Genomic DNA, 24055 nt, shown 5'->3' on the forward strand with positions numbered 1-24055 from the left:
GCACAAAAATAACCGGTTTTATTCTACAAAAAATTCCATGGTATCTGTTCTGTGGTATCATGGCAATTTGGCAATGACATCGATGACATCTGACAACAAATGTATTTATTATGTCTAGGTATTATTAACCTCAAAATTAACAAATAGTATGTAGCATGTCGTCCTTATTGACCTTAAAATTGTTAAATAATCATCATACGGTTAGTCTGTGATAATTTGTGTAAATGATTACGCTGCAGATTTTAATTGTTATAGGATTTGAGTAAGTATTGGTATAGTCCCAGAAAATATAAATAAGCAAGAGATACACCAAATTTTAAGGTGAAAACTAATTGTGCATATCAACTCAACAGAATATTTCGACTTACGAAAATGTGTGATTGTAACCCACAAAGTTTAGATCTAAAAACACCACGCAATGTACACCTAACAGCCTTTTACAAAAGGTAAGATTTCACATAATTTCCTTTACACAGAAGTATTAATAGGTATGTCCAATTTTTAGGAGTTTTGCTCATCATACTGTCAAAAATCGAATGCCAATCATTCTAACCCAAACTATTGATATTCTTGTACGAAACAAAGAACAAATAGGAAAAGATTATGGTGAAGTAAGTGCATTCAGTTCATTAGGCGCCATGTAGCGTTAATACAATCAGTTGTATTTAGCTCAATGGTAAAATTAACAAACAATTCAATAACAGGCGAAGATCAGTGCATCTTTTTTAAAAGTGGTCATAGGGATTCCCATGTTAAATTTGAGACCCCTTGCTAACTTTAGTTAGGCTCAAAACCCAGAGATGACTTTTGCGGTGGACATAGCCTTAGGGTTCTACTTTAATTGCCACTACCACTTTTTGAAGTAAATTGTTAATTTGTGTTTTAAATAGTAAACATTTTGGTGAAAAAGTATTAAGTACATCATATTATGTAAAAGGTTGTGATTTGTCATTTTTGACAGCATAATTTTAATTTAATCATTAAACGCCTTTACTGCAGTTTTTAGAAAAGAAACAGAATGATGAAATTCAAAAATAAATAAAGAAAATCTTTAAACCTGGCATAAAATTTTTCAATTGTGCTTTTGCCGGGTATAAGGCGTGGGAATGCTGAAGCACAATTTTGCGCAATTGCGATAAGCCGTTAATGTATCTAGGGACCATTTTCTTTAATTGTGTACTGCGGCATATTGACGAATTTCAGTCAGTAAACACCATTAATTGAATGAATAATGAAATTTTAGAAGTCAGATAAATGTCTGTTTTTATATGGCTGTCTACAATATTACCGGCAAAAATTGCCAAGTAAAAATCTTTTAATTTAAAGCGTAACCTTTAATAAATTCGACAAAAGATGACCCAAATTATATCCAGTAAAAATTTCAACTCTAATCTTTACTAGAACATGAGTTAACATGGAGTGTAAAATTTAACATGGGAATCCCATGGCCACTTTTAAAAAAGATGCACTGTATGTTTCTGTTTGTCTGTAATAAATTACTCACATAGTTTGCATATAATGTAATGTATATCATATGGTATATATACAGTGATTACAAGTTTTTGTTTATTAAAATTAGCTATATGTAGCGCCACTTTGTTACAAAATTTAACATGTAAATTCTTGAGAACAGTGGCTTAATATTTTGATGCCTAGTCAAATACAATTTGATAAATAAATATATAACTGTAATCACGTTACAGGCAAGTTTAAAACCATTGTTAACTTAACCGTACATACGTTGATCATGTGATCAAATTCAGTGAATTGAATTCTCAGAATCAAGCCTTAACTCGCCAGTGATTGTTTAATAGAATGATTATTTTAATCTGTTTCTATAAACTAACTCTGAATCAAAACGATTTATAAATTTGTTTAATCTATGCTATGCCACTTGGGCCCGTCGAGGTTCAGCATAAGACTCTTTGAAATAACAAGCATTTATTTGCGTACGTATTTACAACACAGAGTGAATCAGTGATATAAGGACGCTTTGTATATGGACTATTAGAGCCAAATTTCTCAGGAAATAGATCGGTAACGCTGCACATTTAGGAGAGTCCGTTGTTTCTTCCCTCTAGCATTCCGAGATGAGTATAATATAGAGGACAGAGCGCCATTATGCGGAATACTAGCCAATATGCCAATAAGCAAATGTGTCTCAGCTAGATCACTACGCGCTGGTCAAAGATTAAACGGTGGCGTCTAGGCACAGGGTGGATTCTGGATTCTGGATTCTTAATTTATGGGGGCTGACCGTAGCCAGCCGGCACTTAGGCCTCGCCTTTGGGCCCATTGTACCTTCCCCAAGTCTATATCAGGGTGTTTTCCCGCTCCTCTACTCGTCAAGCCACCCAACTTCTTGAATGTACTTGAGTAATGCAGAGGGTGGAAACTCCCTGATATTTGCCATACTAGGCCAGATGTCCCCTAGTATGGATTCCCTGTAGGAGGCTAGGGCTGGACACTCACGAAGAATGTGCTCAGCTGTTTCCTCTTCTTCATTGCATCCACGACAGATTGGGTCTGTTACCACCCCTATCGTATATAGATGTTTGTTAAACTGGTAATGTCCCGTAAGGAATCCTACCAGTTTACGCAGTTTGTCCCTTGAAAGTGAGAGATAAAATTTCGTCAACTTACGGTCTGGTGTCGCCATACAAGCTCTACTATGCCGACAGCTGCTCAACTTCACCCATATCTGCTCATGGCGTCTCTGGGTATATTGCTTTACGAGTTCGTTCGAGAGGGCGACCGAAGGCGTGATTGCCGGTTCGGGTCCCCAGAAGGGCATGCGCGCGGCTCGCTTCGCCATCTCATCTGCCCTCTCGTTTCCTTCGTTGCCACTGTGTCCTTTGATCCAACAAAGTTCCACACTATTCCTCTGCGTTACATACTTTAGCGTTTGTCTGCACTCCCAAACCAGCCCGGATCGAACCATACAGCTGTCCAGGGCTAGTAGTGCAGACTTGCTGTCAGTAAGTATGCGTATTGATTTGTTGCCGATTTCACGTTCAGCAATGATTCTAGCTCCCAGCATTATTCCCATCAGTTCTGTTTGTAAGACAGACGTGTGGGTGCCGAGAGGTACACTGATTTGTGCGTTCAGTTGTTCGGAGTAGATGCCGGCTCCTGAACCACTATCTGTTTTGGCACCATCGACATAGATATCTATGTCGGCTCGTCCTTCTGAATTATCATTCATTGATATTCTATATGTCTTCTCATATATTAATTTTGCGCCCATTCGGTCACAACCCATCCTTAACAAGGGTATTCTGTTGAACGCCTCCGTTAAGATCCGAGTGTGCTTCGTTGTGCGGCCTTGTTTGTTCCATACTCCCAGAGAGTGAAGTCTTAGAGACGTCGTCATTGCCGCTTCCTCTATGTAAAGGTTAAGAGGTGCTAAGCAAAGAAGAGTCTCCAGAGCCGCTGTGGGAGTGGTCCTCATTGCTCCTGTAACACTGAGACACGCCATTCTCTGAACGTGTTCAAGTTGCAGGGCTGTTGTTTTTTGTCTGGCTCTGGGCCACCAAACTAAAGCTCCATAGCACAGCATCGGTCTGACTATTGCCGTGTAGATCCAGAGGGCGATCTTGGGATTTAAACCCCACGACCTTCCCACCACCCTACGACATTGCCAAAGAGCCGAGCGTGCCTTTTCTACTTTATCATCTACATGCTTCTTCCAATTCAGTCGCCAGTCCAATACAACTCCCAGGTATTTGACTTCGTCCGAAAGTTGAAGCGTTGTGTTAAATATTTTTGGCATCTGTAGTGTGCCAATTTTCCTTTTCCTGGTGAACAGGATTAGTTTCGTCTTTTCTCCATTAACGGAGAGGGTATGTATGCTGCACTAGGCACAGGGTGATTCGGAACGAAAGCGAACTAAACGTTATAATATCATTTTTTATGAAAATTCCAATTGCACCCTCAATCAGTATAATAAAACTCCGAAAACAAACCTTCACACAACTTAAAATTAGAATTGTCAGTAAAATAAATAAATATGTTCGACGCATTGTCTAATTAAAATTTGATTAAAATTGGACACCAATTTGCAAAAGATTTTTTTTTACATCAATGATGTGTTTTAAATTTGGGGTCAGTATAGAATGATCCCCCAGGCTCTCAGTCCACGGCATTATGAATTCTACTGCACTTTCCACGATCCTTTTCCAAGAGTGGGACAACGTTAGGTTAATTTAACTGCCGTAAATGAACTATTAACATGCTTGTGTGAGGAATTAAGAAGTGTTATAATGTAACACCTAAGTATAAGCATTCAGAAATATTATTTATAACTTGATAAACAAAGAATAAGTCCTGACTAAGTGAATTTCATGAAATCTCCTAGCAAGTGCTTAATTACAGCAATCTAATGACTGTTAAATTGTGTTAGAACGAGTTAACGATTAAAATCCTAACATGAACTGTGAATTTACAAACAATAAAACAAATTTACACCACGTATTGGCGTCCATCGGAAATTCGCATATTGCTTGGAAAAACGGTAATAATTAGTTACGTTTGTTGGGGAAACTGTGGCCTCGTCGTCGTTACAATTAATTTTTGTTAAACAAAGGCCTCCCCTTTTTTTTAACTACCAAACCAACTTACCGCGTCCTTTCACTCACATCAAACAAACAACAGTGACGCATCTCATCCCTCTAGGAAGCAAGCCAACTTCTACCAACCCTCTCACTAGATACCACCCAGAAATTTCGTAAGAGAAGTACCAACTACCAGAAAAGAACTAAACTTGCACATAGTTGCATATGTTTAACGATTTTCTTAATTATTTTTTTTTTCAAATTCAAGATATTCAAATGCTATTTCGCGCCGTTGTTTTTTTCAGTGCGAAATTTTAATCAAATTTGGTCACCACAATATATAATATAAACTTTTTGATCACCCGTTATAATCCGTGTATAACGTGGATCAGAAATTGCGTTGGTTACTCTTGGAAAAACATGGTTATTTTGTACAAAATTGCTGCTTATTTTAAAGTTTAATCTTTAACAGCAATGTACCAAATGTTTCAGATTTGAACTCAAACACGTTATGGTCCCCGTAACACCAGAACATATTAACATATTGAAGATATGTACAGATTAGTGATGTAACGAATGGCAATTTTTGGGCATTCGCGAATGCGAATATTTAGTTTTTAAATTTAGCGTCATTTGTCTATGACTAAAATATTGCAGTTGACTGTCCGCGCGAGTCGCACCCATACATTTATCGCCGCTTGTCAGATTGAAAAGAGAAATAAGTGAATTTTGAGGTTAGAGTGTGTTAACTGATTAATAATTCTTCATTGCAAAACTAAGTAAAAGCTTTATTACCTAATATTAAACTATAGGTGCTATAGTCTGATTATTCCACATATAATTGTGAGGTTAGGTTAAGTCAGTTTTATAAAAAACGTTAAGCTTTTCTAATAAAATTAGAAGAAATTCATATTTTTTGTTTTATTTACCTAATATTCTGATATTCGTGTTCGCAAAATATTCGCATGAATTTTGCGAATGCGAATACGAATGCGAATGTCAAGAAACTTGCGAATATTCGTTAGATCACTAGTACAGATCATGATCTGGGATCATAGCACCTCCGTTGAAATACATGGACAGTATTGAGATATTTATGTTTTATCGGTATAATATCGTGTTTGATTTACAGCCGATGCAGCAATTGAGCATTCAGAAAACTTCAAATTTTGTTGAGCAAGCTATATTTTGGAAGTGAATATTATAGTACAAATAACCAAATGTAAGGACGTATTGCATGATATTTAGCAGTGAAATTAAAGTATTCCGATGATTATTTCGCTGAAATAATTGGAATTTCGACCACATTATCAAACAAGCGTATTTCCAATTGTAATGATATTGATAACTTCGTGCGTAGTAAAATAAAAAGATTAAAATGTGTCAATAACTGTAATATTTATATTGTTCTATGGAAAAATGTGAAAAAGCAGCATTGTCCAAAGTTTTTGTACCCGCTGATATGTTATGTTAGTAAAGTATTATTATTTTTATTGTAGGGGAGCCAAGAAGATCTTAAAAATGTTATTGGAGAACTTTCTAAGCTTAAATATGAAGTGCAAACCAATAAATCATTTAGGAAACTTTCTTCCTCTGCTGCCGATGTAAAATTTTATAATGATTATATAACGGCACAGTGTAACAAGGAAGGAAACGTCACTTTCTTTTCAGCGGTATGGCTTTTTTCTGAGTGTTATATGTATAGAAGAATGCGGGAGGCATTTGAAATGACGTAAGTATCAACACCTGAATAAATCCAAGTGAAATGGGCCACGAATTATTTTTTCTATTGCAACGAAAGTATAAAACTGTTGTATCACATTAATTTATCGTGTTCCGATTGTTAACATTTTTATGATACAGTGCTTAAAATACTTCATTTTTTTGATAAACACATAAATGATACAATAATATACTATATATTTTTCAAGGGCAGTTGTAACAAGTACAATTACGGATTGTAAGACAAAAAATTGTTTTTTGTTTGCTATAATTGTTTTATAAAACTTGATATTTTTTAATTGAGCTTCTTCGATAAGAAACAAATTTCAGGTGGTCCACTTCATTTGGAGTGACATATGTATATACAAAAATAAGAATAAATAATTTTTTGCATATATTAAAGTCGCAGAAAATCGCAGGTGTGGCGACTATATTTTATTATTAACGGTTTTATCACATTGCGGCGAAACTCCAGGGACGAACGGTGACGGTCCGGAATTTCGCTGATGTCGCGTGGAGGTGGCGTGCCTCAGTGCCAAGCCCTGGGCCGACTAGTGCCGCTGAAAAAAAAAACACGTCTGGCCGACCTAGGCTACGAAGTCACTTTCACGCCACTAGGGGTGGCGCTTTAGATCTCCAGGTGGTCTCATGAGTGCCCGCGGAAACAAGAAATAAGATGGCGGAATCTTTAACAATAATCGGATTTTTATTCCCTGCCACCAGCTACACGGCTAAAATAATCTTACGGTTAACCTTAAATAAAAAATTACAAACAAGAAAAAAGAACAAAATGTCCGACACGAGCGTTCCATCCGGGACGGCGGCTTCCTACGGGACGGCTGCCCCTAGTGCTGGGGGGCGCAACCCTGAAACGGAAAATCGTGCGGCGACACGGAAGGGGGGCGCGGCGGCGGAAAACGACGTATGCTCAACAGTTTCGGTTTCTTGCGGTTAACAGAGAAAAAAACGGTGGCGGCGGTACGGTTTTTTGCTCGGGGGCGGCGAAAAACGGTTCGCAACAGACAGAAAATCCAAGCCCTCAACTCTTGGTATGCGTCCTAGTTTCCGGTCCGCAAAAACTCGCTTCGTTACATTCCCCTCTTTCGTCGGTGAAAAAAGGAGTGTAACTTCTTTTTTTTTGAAAGATGGAGTTGCGGTGCGGGCATGGTGGACTATAAGTTCCGGGTTCAGACAGCAGTGTCGTGGACTCCTTGGTGAAGGTGCTGTGGACGGACTGGCACGCTTGTAATTTCAGGTTCGGTCGACGGTGTTTAGGCGGTGGAGGCATGGTACACGTCGACAAGGCTAATGTTTTCTCGGTCGGTGCTGGGATCGGCCGTTGGGCAAAACGGATTGCTTGACTCTTTTGTACGGACGCGGAGTTGACGGTGTACTGAGGGGTGGCATGATGGTGGCGTTCTGTACAACGAGCGGAACTGCGGGGTCGGCGGTGCCACAGTAAGACTTTTCAGGGGATGTCGATGGCGATGGCGTTGACAAGCAGGTAGTCCATACCTAAAACCATAGCTGTGGCGAGACTTGGAAAAACGGCGGCACGAACGGTCACGGAGACGTCGCCAATCTTCATCTCAAGGTCGTACGTTCCTGCGGACGGGATAACGTCGCCATGGCCCATACGGATCCGGACCTGATGTGTCTCCTATTCGTGACTGACCGCGACAGCAATACTAAGTTCCTGGTGGACACGGGTGCCGACGTTTGTGTGTTTCCCAAGAAACTGGTGCATGGACCGCGCAAGAGTGACGAATATAAACTGTTCTCAGTGACCGGTACGCCATTTTGTACTTATGCACTGTCACTCTCGGCCTGCGGCGAGAATTTCGTTGGACTTTCATCGATGGTTGATGGGGCCCTCCTCTCTCGTTTCTCCGGGTGCAGGAACAATCTCTCAACATTATTCCAGTTCGTCCGCACCTCGACCAAAACAAGTCGAGGGGATTCGAGCAGAACGAACGGTAGTGTTCGGTTTCTCCGAAGCTCCGACACTTGACGGTCTTCCAGGACTTCTTCGTAGTTTGGCATGTAGAAGTCACGGAACTTCCCGACGAAGTTGTCCTAGGAGTACCAGAGTGAGTGATCAGTTGTTCCGGTACCACTCCCAACACCTTATCGGTGAGCATTTCCGGCAGCACGGTGAGCATTGTGTCCGGCCGAACGGTAAAATGCTCCTGGAGCTCTTCGGCGCGATGCAGAAACGCCGTGGGGTCGGTCTCTCCATCGAAATGGATATGGCTTTTGCGCACTAGGTCCAGGGCATTCCAACGAATATGTGGGGACTCAGATGGGGTGGTGTCGGCGCTGGTAGTGGCACGAGAGACGGACATTTCGGCAGTGGCGGTTGAAATTTGCGAATCGGAGACGGCGCGGTTGGTCTCGTAGCTGTCGGTGGGGGGCGATGGGGAAAGACGGGGCGGTTCCTTGTACGTCCATGTACTTGGCTCGTCGATTCGGTTCCTGGAGGTCTCACCAGAGGCAGAACGAGCAAGTTCTAACGGGGTGGGAAGCCGTGATGGGACACCGGGGGACTTAACCCGGCGAACAGCACGTAGCTCTGATGGGGGCTGTGCAGGTGAACGGCGCTGGTGGAAGCTGTCCAGATGAACAGCGCCAGCGCTGGCATCATCATCATCACTAACGTGGCTAACTTCTCCAAGTTCGTCTCCCTATCGGTTTCGGCCGAGCGACGAACATGCTGCAGTTGCTGCACCCACGTAGCCAGCGGAGCAGGATATGTTCGAACTTGGTATTCTTTGCCCATCCTGCTACGTCACCAATGCTAACGTCACGGGACTTCGGGGTTAGTGGCGGCGAGAAAAATGCGGCACAAAAACAAATCAAAAACGGTCAGAGAATTATAGAGAGATTACCGGGCGTTATGGTTTTATAACGCCCACAAATTTAAATTTTCTTTTGCTTTTGTAGCTTTTTCAAGAATTTTTGATGGAATCTCTATCGTTTAATTTAAACCTCACAAATGACGCTTAACATAAATTTAAAACAATATTATCATATTCTCTAAGAAATCTTCCTTTATTTCGAGAATCCAATAGTTGAGCAGCCTTTTGTATGTCAATTATAGCTTTTTCTCTTTTCTTCTGCATTCGGTTGAAAATCTTATTTAGTTGTTTGTAAAATTAGAGGTCCTTTTTTAGGGTCTCTATGTAAAATGAGTTAATCCCGATAACGCGCCTGGACCGCGCACATGTGAAAACAAGGAGCTTTAATGTATAAAGAGGGAGTACAGTGCTCATTGTTTTGTATCGCACATGTACAAACCCTATTTTTTGTTCGTGAATGGACGGATAAGCGGTTGAGCGGGTCAGTGGCGAAACTAGATTTTACTGCTTTCTATTAGTTTTAATACATTTGTCATTGTCCTAGATTTTAGTGGATGTTTACAAAGACTAAATACACGAACGTGTCGGAAGTGTATTAACCACACATTTTGTTTAAAAGCCAATATTTCTGTTTTTCTTGAAATTGTGTGAAACTGAAACTCGTCAGCCACTGTAGGGCAGAGGAATAAACCTCTGGCGCTTTAGTTGTCTCACCCGGGAAATGTGGTCACACTTTGATAGTATGGAAGGCATACAGCATACTCTATGTATACTTATATTCAATATCTTTGTGTGAAAACCTACACGTAACCACATTTTTAAGTTTTAAAATACCATAATGTATAAAACGTTTTATACGAACCGCTCAAAATGGTATTTTATTGATGATTAAAATTCGTTTGTACGGCTTTACATCACTGGACGGTATCCACGAGTGGACAATTTTTTACGAGTATACCTATAAAGATTCTTTAGCCTCGAGTATATTTTTTTTATTTATTTATTCTTTTCTATCAGACTAACTAAAACTTTAAAACTATTCGAATGTGACCGTACGAAATTTTCAATACGCCGCGCCGCGCTTCATTGAACGCAAACGCGCTGGCCATAGATCAAATACATGTGTTTATTTGGTTTCATTTTGCAAAAAACAAAATTATATACAAACATTTTGCAATTTAAATTTGAAACTGCCAAAGCATTGTAAATCGTTTATCAAAATTTATTCCAAAAAATAATTACGTCATATCAAAATTTTGATGAATAAATCTAGTCTAAAATGTGTAAAATGTTATGACACTATACTTGTGGTTTACAAATGCATTCATATTTTTTAGAATTACTTATACAGGTGACTCAAATAATTAATAAATGAGGCAGTCTATTTAATTGGTCAAATCAAGAACAATTCACCCGATTTTCTGGAAAATTTGGCTATACACTACTGTTATTGTTGGCATTACACCTATTCAAATTGATATGTGTCATTGATAAAGTTGATGACATAATCACAAAATTTTGTTATGGAAGACTTCACTTGAAACATATGCATAGCATGCGGATTTACCTCTAATTTTGCAGTCCACACATATCTTATTTTAACTTATGAAAAAATAAATCCACAAAATTTAGTTTTATAATTTTTTGAAGAACCCGTATTTTCAGGTGCGAGAGAGGTGATGTCTAATTAATTTTAGACCTTTTTTTTGTTAATGTGATACCATAAATAGTGAAGAATGGTGTACTATAAATTTTGAGATGATATTATGTTTTGGAAGAAATAAACATGAGTTCTGGTTAGCAGTTTACCGTATTTACAATCAATTTTAAATCGCTGCAAAATTTCAAAATAAATGATCGTGTGAGTTATAAGTTCAGGTGTATTTTTTTTTTTGTACAATTTTGATTTTTTGCGAACACCTGTATCCGTACGTTTGAAACAGGAGTAAATTAATAAATCACACTTAGAGAAGCATACTATTTTTTACATTTTCATCAAGTCGTTGCAGTGGATGAACAGATGAATTGCAATTAGCAGTTTGTTCATGATAACTTCTTGCTAATAACAATGATAATAATATTTAATTTAATCAATACATATAATTTATTGGTCTTCGTTCCTGTAACGATAGAAGTCTTCTCTGAATAATGCCAATCGTTTCCGGGCCTGTGGTGGGTCTGATAACCTCAAAGCTTCAAAATATCAAACAAATTGGTTTTATAGTTTCCAAGTTAAATTGTAAAACATTAATAAGGACCGGTTTATAGAAAGCTAATTAAATATTTAATCCTTTAATTTTCTTAAAGTTTCAGAAATAACTTATTTCGTCTTTGAAACGATGAATTAAATAAATTCAGTTTCGGAATTCTATTAAAATTTGGTGGGCAGCACGCAAGTATTGTCTAGTCGAATATTCAATCATTGGTGTTTAAGGAAATGATAATATTTTGTGAAAAATTAAAATTTTCCAAATTGATTCATTCAGTGCATTGACCTAAAAAAGATTGGAAGAAATTGTCCACATATACAGGAAATGGAAGAATATGAAGTTTGAAGAAACGTACTGCAGTATCATATTAACCAAACAGCGTTTTTTTAGTAAAATTATCTTTTGACCACCTTTCTTTACTGAGGAACTAATTATCCAGGCATGGAATAAAATTGCCTAGTCTTTATTTAATGTAAATGTTGATTTACTGTTAGCCTTAACACCTAATGTATTTTTCGTTAGTAAGTCCAATGTCTTGGATAAATTATAAAATATGATTCTACAAATTTATTTTTTATAACCCCTATAGGTACTTTGAAATAATAATAAAAGTGGTTTATTAAACAGCACCTACAATTTAACGCCAATAGCAACAGTACTAGTACTGTGTGTCCTGAGTGTTAAGAAAATTAAATAAGCCGTTTTTTATTTCATGTATAGTACAAACTGCCACATTAATTTTTTGAGATATGCTTTATAAACAATTCTAAAAAATAAGAGTATTCGAAGACCTTAGTTGTTTAGAGGCATGTTATTTTGCACATCTGGAGTAAAATAGAGTTAAAATATAAGTATTATAACGCGAGCTCGCTCGACGGCGTTGCGGAAGTCGACGCAACCATAAACCAACCCCCGTTGGGTCGCGGTCGCACAACAAGCATACGAATGTTTTACTGTACATAAAGTAACCTTCCTTGACATACACCTTGTAAAACTTTTATGACTTAAGAGACTTAAGCCAAACCACCCTTATAAGTCAAACTGGCTATTGTAAGCTTTGTGAACCCGAACCGCAAGGATTATTACTGTCCATTGTTGGCATAATGGAGCTGTGAACTGAGTTAAGTAATACAATAGCCAGTTGGATTTATAAGGGTGCTTTGGCTTAAGCCACTTAAGTCATAAAAGTTTTACAAGGTGTATGTCAAATGAGGTTATTTTATACATATGTTGTGAATAATTACTGTTTTCATTATTACATCGCTTAAAAAGGAAACACGTATTATTTTCATGAAGTGACGAGGAAATTAGTGGTCGTTACAGTATCTGTTTATTTTTCAGAAAAACTCTGAAAAACTACGACCCTTTCTTGGCACAGAAACGTGACTCGTACTTTCATGCATTGTCCATAATGTCTAAACTTGCAGAATACCTTTTAGTTGTTCTGGAAGGATCAGAAGAGCCGTCGAAAGATGAATTTATTCATTTGTTAAAGGTACATAATATACAGTGAACAGTGATCAATTTTTTTTTACTTCTGCTATTTGTAGATTAATTTGTGGGGTAACAAATGTGATTTATCATTGAGTAATGGAGAACTGACTTCAGACGTTGAAGAGTTGTTTAATTTGCAGAATTTAGAACCCAATATATTATGTGATCATTCTGAAAAAATATGGGATGCCGTTTCTCAAGGCAATTTATCTATAATAGGTAATTCTTCAGAATATATTGTATACTTTTTACAAAGAGATGCATCATTTTCAGCGAATGTTTTTTTTCTTTACTGCATAAAAAATCTATACAGTGGCGGCCAATATAAAGTAGAACATCCCTTGAAAGGATTTTTTCAAGAAATTTAATTGTGTAGACTGGACTCAATTGAATAGGTATTTATTAACAATGACATTTAAACATCAATACAAATTTGAAATTTACAATGGGGAAAGAAAAGTGTCCTACTTTATTTTAACCGCCACTGTATATGAATATTTTATGATTACCTTTTCTTGCAGATATTGTGTTCGATAATTCTGGTTATGAAGTTTTTACGGATCTATGTTTAGCTGATTATTTAATTTCAAAGAAATTAGCAAAAACAATAAGAGTTTATGTGAAAACAGTTCCGTGGTTTATTTCTGATGTGATGACTCATGATTTCTTTTGGACTCTAGATCAGCTCAAAAATAATACTAATGAGTATTTGAGAAAATTGGGAGAAAAATGGACCAATTATGTAAATACTAATAAATGGATTTTAGTTGAAAATGACTTTTGGACATTACCAGTTGATTTCTCAGTTATGCGCGATGTGAATCGTTCACTTTATAAAAAACTAGCTGAAGCTGATTTAGTAATATTCAAAGGAGATTTAAACTACAGAAAATTATTTGGGGAAATTAATTGGGATCCGACTACACCCATCGAGCGCGGGTTGCAAAACTTCCATCCTTCTAAATTATGTACGCTTCGAACAATTAAGGCCGACATTGTTTGTGGACTTGCTGCAGGAATTGCAGAAAAAGTAGAAGCAGTCAATGAGAAATGGATGGAAACGGGTGATTATGGACTAATACAATTCTGTGAAAAAATTGTACCAATATAATGAATGCGATTAAAGGAAATGTTGAGACACTGTATTTTCTTTAGTTTGTTTATTGATGTTTAAGTACCTTTCAACGCAAGTGAAATAATACCATGGCCGACTAGTATAAAGATTATGGCCTGTCCAAAGGTACCATACGTGCTGCCATCTATTAATAATTAAAAAACGACAAAAGAATTATTAACACTTTTTGAAAGGCACAAAGGCATTCATACCGAAACAAACGACCATTACACGTTTTGAAGTTTCATAATGTCAAATCAAATTAAAATTTTGCTAAATTATTAAGTGTAATTATTAATAGATGGCAACACGTATGGTACCTCTTGGACAGGCCATAATCTTTATACTAGTCGGCCATGATAATACTTGCGCATTGACAGTGAACCTTGGTGATTTTCCACAAACAAAGTTAAAAGCGATTACCATGACAATCAACATGTTGTTTTAACATGGCAAATAGTGCGTCCAGTTTTGCTGATAAAAAATTCAACCGACTATTTCTCTCAAAAAAATTGATCCAATGAACTCATTTACATTTCTGCATGACGACCAGCAAGAATGAATTTCAGCGATAATCTTGCACTAATGCAAATTATCGATATTTGCACTAGTGCAAAATTATCAGCTTTGACATTTGTTGGAAAAGGATAAATAATTATTTACAAAAGGGAGGTTTCATTTTTGAAAGGTACAATTATTACATGTTACATAACAGTTAAGGAAACTTTTGCCTTCCAACTCTTTGTCTTGTAAAGTATTTGCCAAAATTAAAAAAACACCAACACTGCGTTCTACCTGGAAAATACAAGTGACATCATTCTAGTATTAAATCTCGAGTTTGATGTGGGGGAAAAACAAAAATATAGGTTATACTCAATTGCAGATTTTCGAAGGGTTTTAACGTTTTCGTGTTTCGTGATGACAACTTTGACGTCTTTTGTAGTTTCAACAGTATAATATGAAAATCACCATTGAAGTTTCTTTTGTTAGCAACTGAAATCAACAAGTGGTGTTTTTTTTTAATATTGGCAAAAGCTATAGTAGGTAAGGTTTGCTTTAGAAATGTGGTAAGTGAAGGAAAAATGTACAGCCGCAGTGGGTATCGAACCCACTTGTCGGGCGAGCGGACGCCTGGACCATCTGGACCTCTGGACTATACAGGCTGCGTATCTTTTCTCGGTTGCCTACTTGTGTCGTCCGGTGATGTTGTATTGGGAATACGCAGTTTGTACACTCCTACGTTTATTTACAAGCCAATTTGCTCTCAAAGACTTTCAACTTGTTTAAAAATTTTGTGAGTATAATAGGTAGGATGTCTTCGTCCTGAATATTGCTGTGCGTTTAGGTTTATAGCTAATCAATTGTTTTTATCACACACTTCATAGGTTAATATCGTTTGTGAAGGAATACCTCATCATTTTTGAAACTTAAAAAATGCTGCTAATCAAACTGAGAATGTCACAGCAGTGCATACTTAGATTCATGATATTATTGAAATTAAATTCTGAATCAAGGACTAACCGTATAATGTATGTTGAGTTGTACAAGCGAGACATGCAACATTTCACAATATTGAATTGTGATATGTCTAAAGGGATGGATGGTTTTCCTAAGTTATTATTTAAAATTAATAGATTCTCAATTGAGAATTTTAAAATAGTAATTTGCAGCGTGGTACAACAAGACATGGTATGCTAATCCGGTGGATGAGTTTTCGTCTGCTTTGCGCAGTGCGCACTAGCCACATAACGTCACATTGCTTTGAAAACCATGCTTGAAACGCTCTTCTGACAACTTCGAAGGACTCGGAGGATAAGATTCGGTACAGTTTTTAATCATGGATTAACTTATCTTCGAAGGTGCTAATTTCAAATCAGATGCTAATAACATATCTTCAAAATTTGGCATCGTTCGTTGATAGTGATACTTATGCGAACATGCAACAAGCCGGAAGTTGGCGGTCATGATATCCACATGACGTCACATAAAATGTCTTCTTGTACCATGATTTGCAGTATCCAAGGTTTAAATTTAAACATTGATGCCCTTTAAAATGTCATCGTGAATTCAAAGAGCCAAAGGCATTTCAAACTGATTTTGTGTTATCATTGATGTGGTCTATGACTGGATTTTTTGAACAATTATTCTCGGACACTCTTCTCACAGCGAAGTGTGTACCGAGGGACATTATTGTGATTTCGACTGTATTTAACATGTGTTTTTTATTTCTGTGATGGGTAATTCGATTCACGATGTAGTCTTAATTAATTGATAAATTGAATTTAACATCATGTAGATTCTTACCGTTGTTGATGTAGTGTGGTGTTACGAAATTTTGGTTACTTTGCGTTTTTAATTCATTTAATCCGACTAATAACTTCGGGAGTACAAATTTCAGATGAACACGGTCAGATGTTCAAAATAATGTGCTTGTGAACAGTTTAATTTGTTTTCAACTTGGCTGGTGTCAGTTCTTTTCATCATTGTAATTTTTTTTTAACATTCCTTACTAATACCATTGTTTAAGTATATTATAGTTGGACAACCTATACGGACAATCACTTTCCCATGTAGAAAAGAATGAATATATATTTTACATCTCACTCGCTTCACTATGAAGTGGCGGTACCTTACGAAAGGGGGTAAAAATAGTCCGTAAGCACGTGATGTCGATAAGGTAGTAAACGGACGTATTAATCAGTACGTTGTACGGGGAGCAGTCACAAAATAAGCAAACGTACGTGTTGAAGACTTTACTGTAATATATGTATATGTAGTGCATACCTGTTTCAAGGTTAAGGTAACAAAAATTTAATATTATCGCGGTATACCTATTTTCCATGAACTGCATGGCTAACAAATATGCGTTCCTTCGTCCACTTTAAAGGTATACGAAATTAAACGACCACTACTTTAATTAATAAGTAACAAGTCATCTAATTTGCCTCCAGAATAACTATGGATTATCATCAAACTATGAACACCAAATTAATTCAATATGAACATCTTCTTACGTATTTTTTTTTATTAACAGTAGTCAAATCATTAAATACATATTATTTTTGAAACTAAAATGCATTTTATCCTAAGATTGTATCACAACATATTCATCACCATTTAAATATATACGATTTAGACATCAAGAAATAAATTTAAAATTGCAAAAATTATACTAAAACAGCCTTAAATGTGTCTTGTATGTACGTGCTTATCAGTATGTAGGCATTTTAACGCACAGCAATAATCGTTCTTGATGAGTAATGACTGATGACTACTGTAACACAGTAAATCCTCGAAATCGAAAATTTAAAACACTGAAAAATTCAAATATGGGAAAATTGTAAAATCGAGAAATCGAAACATAAAAAAATCAAAAAAATTAAAATTGGAAAATCTAAAATTTAAAAATCGAGAAATTGAACAATCGGTTAATTCAAAAATCGAAACATCGAAAAATTGAACAATCGAAAATTTAAAAATTCCGAAAATTGAAAAATTGAAATATAGAGAACTGAAAACTCAAAAAATCGAAAAAAATTAATAATTTCAAAAATTGAAAAGTTAAAATTGAGAAATCGAAAAACTGAAAAATCACAAAATTGAACGAAATAACAAAAAATTAAGAAATTAAAAAATTGAGAAACAAAGAAGTCAAAAAGCAGAGTCTAAAAATCGCAAACTTAAAAAATCGAAAAATTGAAAAATCAAAAACCTCAATAATCGAAAAATTGAAGAACTGAAGAACTGAAAAATCGAAACTTTAGGAAGTGGAGAAATGGGAATATAAAAAAATAGATTAATTGAGAAATCCCAAAACGTCAAAATTTGAAAAATAAAAAAATATTGAAGAACTAAAAAATCGAAAAATTTAAAATTTAAAACATTGAAAAGTTAAAATATCCTAAAACTGAAAAATGGAGAAATCCAAACATCAAAAAATAAAAAAAAAATAAAAATCTAAAATTTAATAATCGAAAAACTGAAAAATCAACGAATCGAGAAGTCGAGAATTTAAAAAATTGGACAATTGAAAAATCGGATAAATCAAAAATCGAAACATCGAAAAATCGAGAAACCGAAGAGCAAAAAATCGAAAAACCAACAAATCGAAAAATCGAAACATTGTAAAATTCAAAAATTGAGACATCGAGAAATCGAAAAATCAAAAGATAAAAAAAATCGAGGAGTCGAAAAATGGAGAAGTCGAAAAATCAAAAAATTGAGAAACCGAAGTAGGCCAAAATCGAAAAATCGAAAACTTAAATATGGAAAAATTAATAAAGCGAGAGACTGAATAATCAAAACATCGAAACATCCGAATCTCAATGAATTGAGATCTCAAAAAATTTAAACATTCGTAAATTTAAAAAATTAAAATATAGAACTGGAAACTCGAGAAACTGAAAAATCTAGAAATTTAAAAATTAAAATATGAAAAATTTGAAAAATTGAGAAATTGAAATAAAAAACAAAAAACTGAAAATCCAAAAATAAAAAATAGAAAAATCTAGAAGTCGAAAAATGAAAGAATCGAAGTATTGAAAAATATCAAAACTGAAAGAAATATCCAAAAATTGAGAAATCGACAAACCAATAAAGCGAAGTCGAAAAATCGAAGAATTGAAGAACTGAAAAATCGAAACTTTGAGAAGTGGGAAAGTCAAAAATAGATTAATTGAGAAATCAGAAAACTGAAAATTTAACGCAAAAATTTGAAAAATTCAAAAATTTAAATACTGAAGAACTGAAAAGTCAAAAAATCGAGAAAAACTAAAATTTAAAACATTGAATAATTAAAATATCACAAAATTGAAGAATCGAGAGATCCAATTCAATTTGAAAAATTGAAAAATCGGGGCATTGAAAAATTGGAAAATCCAGAAATTGAAAAGCTCAAAAGAAAAAAATCGAAAAGCTGAGAAATCCAAAAATCGAAACATCGAAAAATTCAAAAACTGAGACTTCGAGAAATCGAAAAATCGGAGGATCGAGAAATTGAGGAGTCGGAAGCCGAAAAGGAAAGTTAAAAATTGAAAAATTGAGAAATTGAACAATCAAAACAACATCTGAATTCGATAAATTGAGAAATTAAAAAATTGAATAATCGAAAAATTTTAAAAAAGAAAAACAGGAAAATCGAAAATTAAAATTCAAAAAATCGAAAAATTGAAATATAGAAGAACTGAAAACTCGAGATATCGAAAAACCTAGAATTTTAAAAAATGAAATATTAAAACATCGAAAAGTTTAAAAATTGAGAAATCGAAGCATTAAACAGTCCCAGAATTGAAAAATCTAAAGTTCACAATAAATTGAAAATCCAAAAAGGAAAAAAGCGAGAAATCAAAAAAATCCATCAATTCAAAAATCGAAAAGTCGAAAAATTGAAATATTGAAAAATCTCATAACTGAAAGAAATATTCAAAAAATTGAGAAATTAAAAAATTGGAAAATTGAGAAATCGAAAATCTAAAAAAGCAAAATTGAAAAATCGTAATCTTAAAAAATCGAAAAATTGAGGAATTGAAAATGTGAAAAATCGAAACTTCAAGAAATCCAGAAAAGGACAAATAAAAAAATACGTTAGAAATCGGCAAACTGAAAATTTAGAAACGTAAAAATTTGAAAAATTGAAAAATCGAAATATTTAAAAACCGTAAAATTGAAGAGGACAAAAATTGAGAAATCGTATCATTGAAACATCGTAAGATTGAGAAATCGAAAAATAAAAAAATCGAGAAATAGAAAATTTAAGGAATGGAGGAATCGGAAAAGCCCAAAATTGAAATATTGAAAAATTGAGACATTTAAAGTTGAAAAATCGAGAAATCGACAAGCCGAAAAATCCCAATAGCGTATTTAGGTATAAATCACAAGATCAGGACTATTCTACTTTTTAAAATTTAAATACATAACATTATAAATTGGAAAATGTTGATTTTTTTTCCAAAAATCTTGACGTCTAAGGTGAAAACTCGACACGGATGCATAAACCGTAAACGGGGCGAAACTACAATTTTACTATTGTAAAATTTGGAGATTGCGTCATTTCATTGTTCGTGACAAATTTTGGAGAGTGCAATTTCATAAAACAATTTAAAATGTAAATTTTGTCATTCGGGAACATTATGTATTAAATCGTTAAGATGTTCAAGAACGTTGTTCACTTACTCGTTGTAAAGTCTGGTCGAAATGGATTAATTCTTCGTAGTGGATGTGTATCACATCAACTCTAACGGATATCGGTTTATAGATAAATCGCTTAAAGCCGATATTGGCCTGAGTGTGCTTTGGTCTGTAGATCAAACAAGTTCTCAGGCGACGAAAAATTGCATGTGGAGGGAGACTTCGGATTACAAATCGTGCCAAGAAAGACATATTTGGGAGAGATGGATTTTCAGGTGCTTGATTAGCGGTAATTTTAAATTGTTTGCTGTCGTTCGCGAAGTGAAGAACACAATTTCATTAAAATGATAATTATAAAATTATCATAATATCACTATTGGTGTTAATTAACACAAAATGGCGCGCAAGTTATCAGTTGATTTCGTTAATAAATTCATAGAAACCTATATGGGATTTTTTCATGCCTTAGAAAATTAAAAAGTAAAAAATACAATAACAAAAATTTTAAAATGGGGTTTACGAAAAATTAGTTGACCTGTGCAAAGAAGAAAATTTTGGAAACGCTGACAAATATGACATCTTAAAAAAAATAACACTTGAAGAAGTGCCTTCGGCGTAGTATTTTTGATGCTGGCGTGAACAAAATACTCTGTGTGCAAAAAGTTTTAACTGTGCAGATCTAGCCGAAAATCCGAAAACCAAATCGCTGTGTGTAGGGCCAGCATAACGGAAGTAATAAATCATCCCATCGGTTGAAGAACGTTGGGTCGGTGCACTGATGTCGGTGTTATATCCCGAGAGGGGCCCAATACACCCAATAAAATGGAACAGACAAAATAAAGCTTCAAACATGATTATTTTTAAACTAAAATTCTGAAGTTTATAAACTGCACATTTTATTTATTTATTTTATCTTGTTTTCGAACTATAATAAACATTTCAAACAATGTCTGTAACTTATTTTAATGTAAATTATATTCATGTGGTTAACAAAATCAGATGTAATATTAGTGTGATTTTGACCTTATTCTAGATTTTATTACAGCAGAACGGCGTATCCTTTTTAAATTTTAGAAGTTACGGAAACTAGTTCAAGAAACAATTAGTTATCTCGTATTTTTGGAACAAAATCTACCAAAATGTCCGATAACAGCAATTGTTTTTCATAGAAACAAACAGTCTTCAAAGCAGCCTTTAACAACTCGATATTACAAACATGCCTCTAAGTTCTTTATGCGTTTTTTCTCTCTTGTAATTATTTGTAATGTTAACGCCGAAAGTTTATGTCATTCTGTTATTTACTTTGAACATATATTTTCATTTTGTGTTAATATTTTTGTAACACCACGAATCTAAATTTTACTTAAAATCTTGTTTTACTTTAATCTTGTAAAACTAAACAATTATACCAGTTTAAAAACCCTTGGAAAGTTTCTGTCAGTCTTCAGATATGGTCAAATAAAAATATGCGTCAAATTCATTTAAATTCAATTCTTTCTTATCACGTTACAACGCGTTGCTTCATATTTTTTATGTCAAGTATATTTTCATATTTTGTTCATATACGTTTATACACATTACTGTTTACGGAACAATGTTAATTATGGATTTATGGATAACTCCTCGTATAAGAGCAGAGTGAAGGGTGTTTGCCTTTGCTAATGTTTGATGGCGCCATCTGATTTAGAGTAAAATAAACCTAATACGTTGGCTCACTGTAGTGAAAATGCGCGTTGACGAAAAATTTGTCCCACGCCCCCTGGATTCCTTGTCCTAAAGCTCACTATTTAGGCGAAGTAAAATTTGTATTAGGTTGTCCAACTATAATATACTTAAACAATGCTAATACTAATGCCCGGACTAGCGTAGATGCGCAGTCTGACCTTGGGCTGATATTCTTCGAATACTAGGATGTTCGATTCATGGAGGAAGGAATATAATATAATTATATTCCTTCCTCCATGGTTCGATTGTATCGGACTTGCGCGCAACGTCGAAATTACCGTGATCTATAATTTGAACTCCTGATAAGTTTTATTTTGTTTGTATTTAAATTTGTACCACATCCATTAATAATTTGGGTATTGCCATCAATTCGCTTCAGATAAGCTGTTACGAACTAGACAAGCTGTATTTATGTGATCGAAATTTGTAATCTTGGATTTGAAAAGATTGAGAAGATGTTTGTAGCTGAGAAAATACTGATAAAAACTTAATAAAATTCTTCCCTCTATATGTTTGTGTCGTTAATTCCAGATTACTTCTCCACCTCTGCGGTTCATCACTTTGCATTATAACGCATTCCGCCATTTCAAAACACCACGCAGGGTTCCATTTTGTTGTTGATCAGAGTTCATGGCCACTTTCCGCAGAACCTGAATAGATTTGAAACGCAACCCAAAATACATTTCCACCATTATTGTGACTATTATTATTATTACAATAAGATAATTAAACATAGTAACCTTAACGCTTGTCAAGAGTTTTGACAAAAACTTCAAATTGAAAGAAAAAAAAGTTATTTGTATTACAAGTAAAGGAAAGTGGCCCTTTTCTTTACGGATCGCGAAATTTCTAATCGAAGCGCAGCACGGCGAACGCGAACTGTTAAAGACGTGTTCTTTTGAAATGTATAGTAAATCAACGGGATATCTACTTTTTCATCAGTTGGATAGTTTTTTTTTTCGATTACGTATGACAGAAACTGACAATCTTTGAACTTTCCATTAAAGTTTGAAGTTCAGATTGTTACGTTCTATATTTTCAAAAATTGAAATCAAGAATCATCTTGACATTAATGACAATGTATTTTGGGTTATTTTTAAATTTATTCAGGCTCTTTATTACTTGTTGACCACTCTGTATAGAATTTGGACCTCAGCCTTTCGGAAACAAAGTAATAAAATAAAATAAAAATCATGAAGGTCCATGATTTTTCAACTTCCGGAGGTGGAAAGTTTGATGCACAATCACATCCCGTTACCTGATGTGTGCAAAAAATTGAATTTGAAGCAGGGGCGGACTAAAGCAGCGGGAGATCAGCCGCTAAAAAACGGCTTTCTTTAAACATGGTTGTTTGAATCAGTGATACTGATTGATTTGATTTATAAAAAAGTTGTAAATATTGCGGATCGAATCCGGGCTTTGCATTTAGAAAGCGAGTACAACCACTGCGTCACCACCCACGCTTGACGTAACTTCGTATTATCTGTCTAAAGAACAGCTTCACAATTAAGATTAAACAATAAAAATTATAACAACAATAAACAAATCAAGGTGGATTCATAAACCACAAGTACAGGAGTATGTTATTTTATCAAATTTAAATAGCATATTATTTTTATAATATAGGAGTATAAGTTATGGTTTTTGTTAACATGAATTTATTTTTATTTATTTGTTTGATTCCTGCAATTGGGGTGACCTGCTAGGGATCAATAAACTATTATTATTATCATCATATTATGCAACATTTTGGGGTAACGTCATCAAATTGTTGATGGGGATGACTAAACAAATTTTGGTTAGCGTTATCTATATGATATTCCTAACATACGTAGGTGCATATAAAATTTCAATTTTTTTTTTCAAATTTTATTATTTTTTCATTCTCTAGAGGTCATGAAACATCAATAAAACATGAAAGTAGTCCCTATTACAACACTTCGTTAGCTTACACTGGACTCATTGATCACACACGTCACACAGGCATCTCCTTTTGTTAAATATTTGTAGGTATATCAAAAGTAGGTACCTACAACTGGACTTTTGGCAGATTTAATAGTTTATTTATTAAGTTTTTGTTATAAATATAATAAATTGTAAAATTAGTTTTTTACTGCAATCGCAATTGTAACGAAACAGGTATTTAAAATTATTTATTTGCTTATTTTTGAACTAAAAACATACCCATTTTTGCACCAGTCGTTCTAGTTAGTTTAGAATTTATAATTTAAATTTGCAACTAAACCATAGCAC

At 34.8% G+C, this 24055-nt stretch overlaps 1 protein-coding gene across 2 annotated transcripts; it reads left to right on the forward strand.

Moving 5' to 3' along the window:
* The first annotated feature begins 59 nt into the window (after positions 1-59).
* Positions 60-13982, forward strand: LOC135135414 (damage-control phosphatase ARMT1-like). Of its 2 annotated transcripts, none has more exons than XM_064064458.1 (7): positions 60-262; positions 322-446; positions 506-611; positions 6053-6285; positions 12685-12838; positions 12894-13056; positions 13359-13982. In XM_064064458.1, exons 2-7 carry the CDS (start codon positions 373-375, stop codon positions 13946-13948), a joined length of 1320 nt encoding a protein of 439 aa, XP_063920528.1. In that variant the 5' UTR covers positions 60-262; positions 322-372; the 3' UTR covers positions 13949-13982. The 2 variants fall into 2 exon arrangements, with proteins under 2 accessions (XP_063920528.1, XP_063920527.1); XM_064064457.1 differs by having other exon boundaries at positions 60-200; positions 256-446.
* Positions 13983-24055: the final 10073 nt, after the last annotated feature.

Source organism: Zophobas morio, unplaced genomic scaffold, assembly GCF_036711695.1.
Source record: "Zophobas morio isolate AGI-343-1 ecotype UQ-CSIRO unplaced genomic scaffold, CSIRO_AGI_Zmor_V1 ptg000024l, whole genome shotgun sequence".
Taxonomy (NCBI): domain Eukaryota; kingdom Metazoa; phylum Arthropoda; class Insecta; order Coleoptera; family Tenebrionidae; genus Zophobas; species Zophobas morio.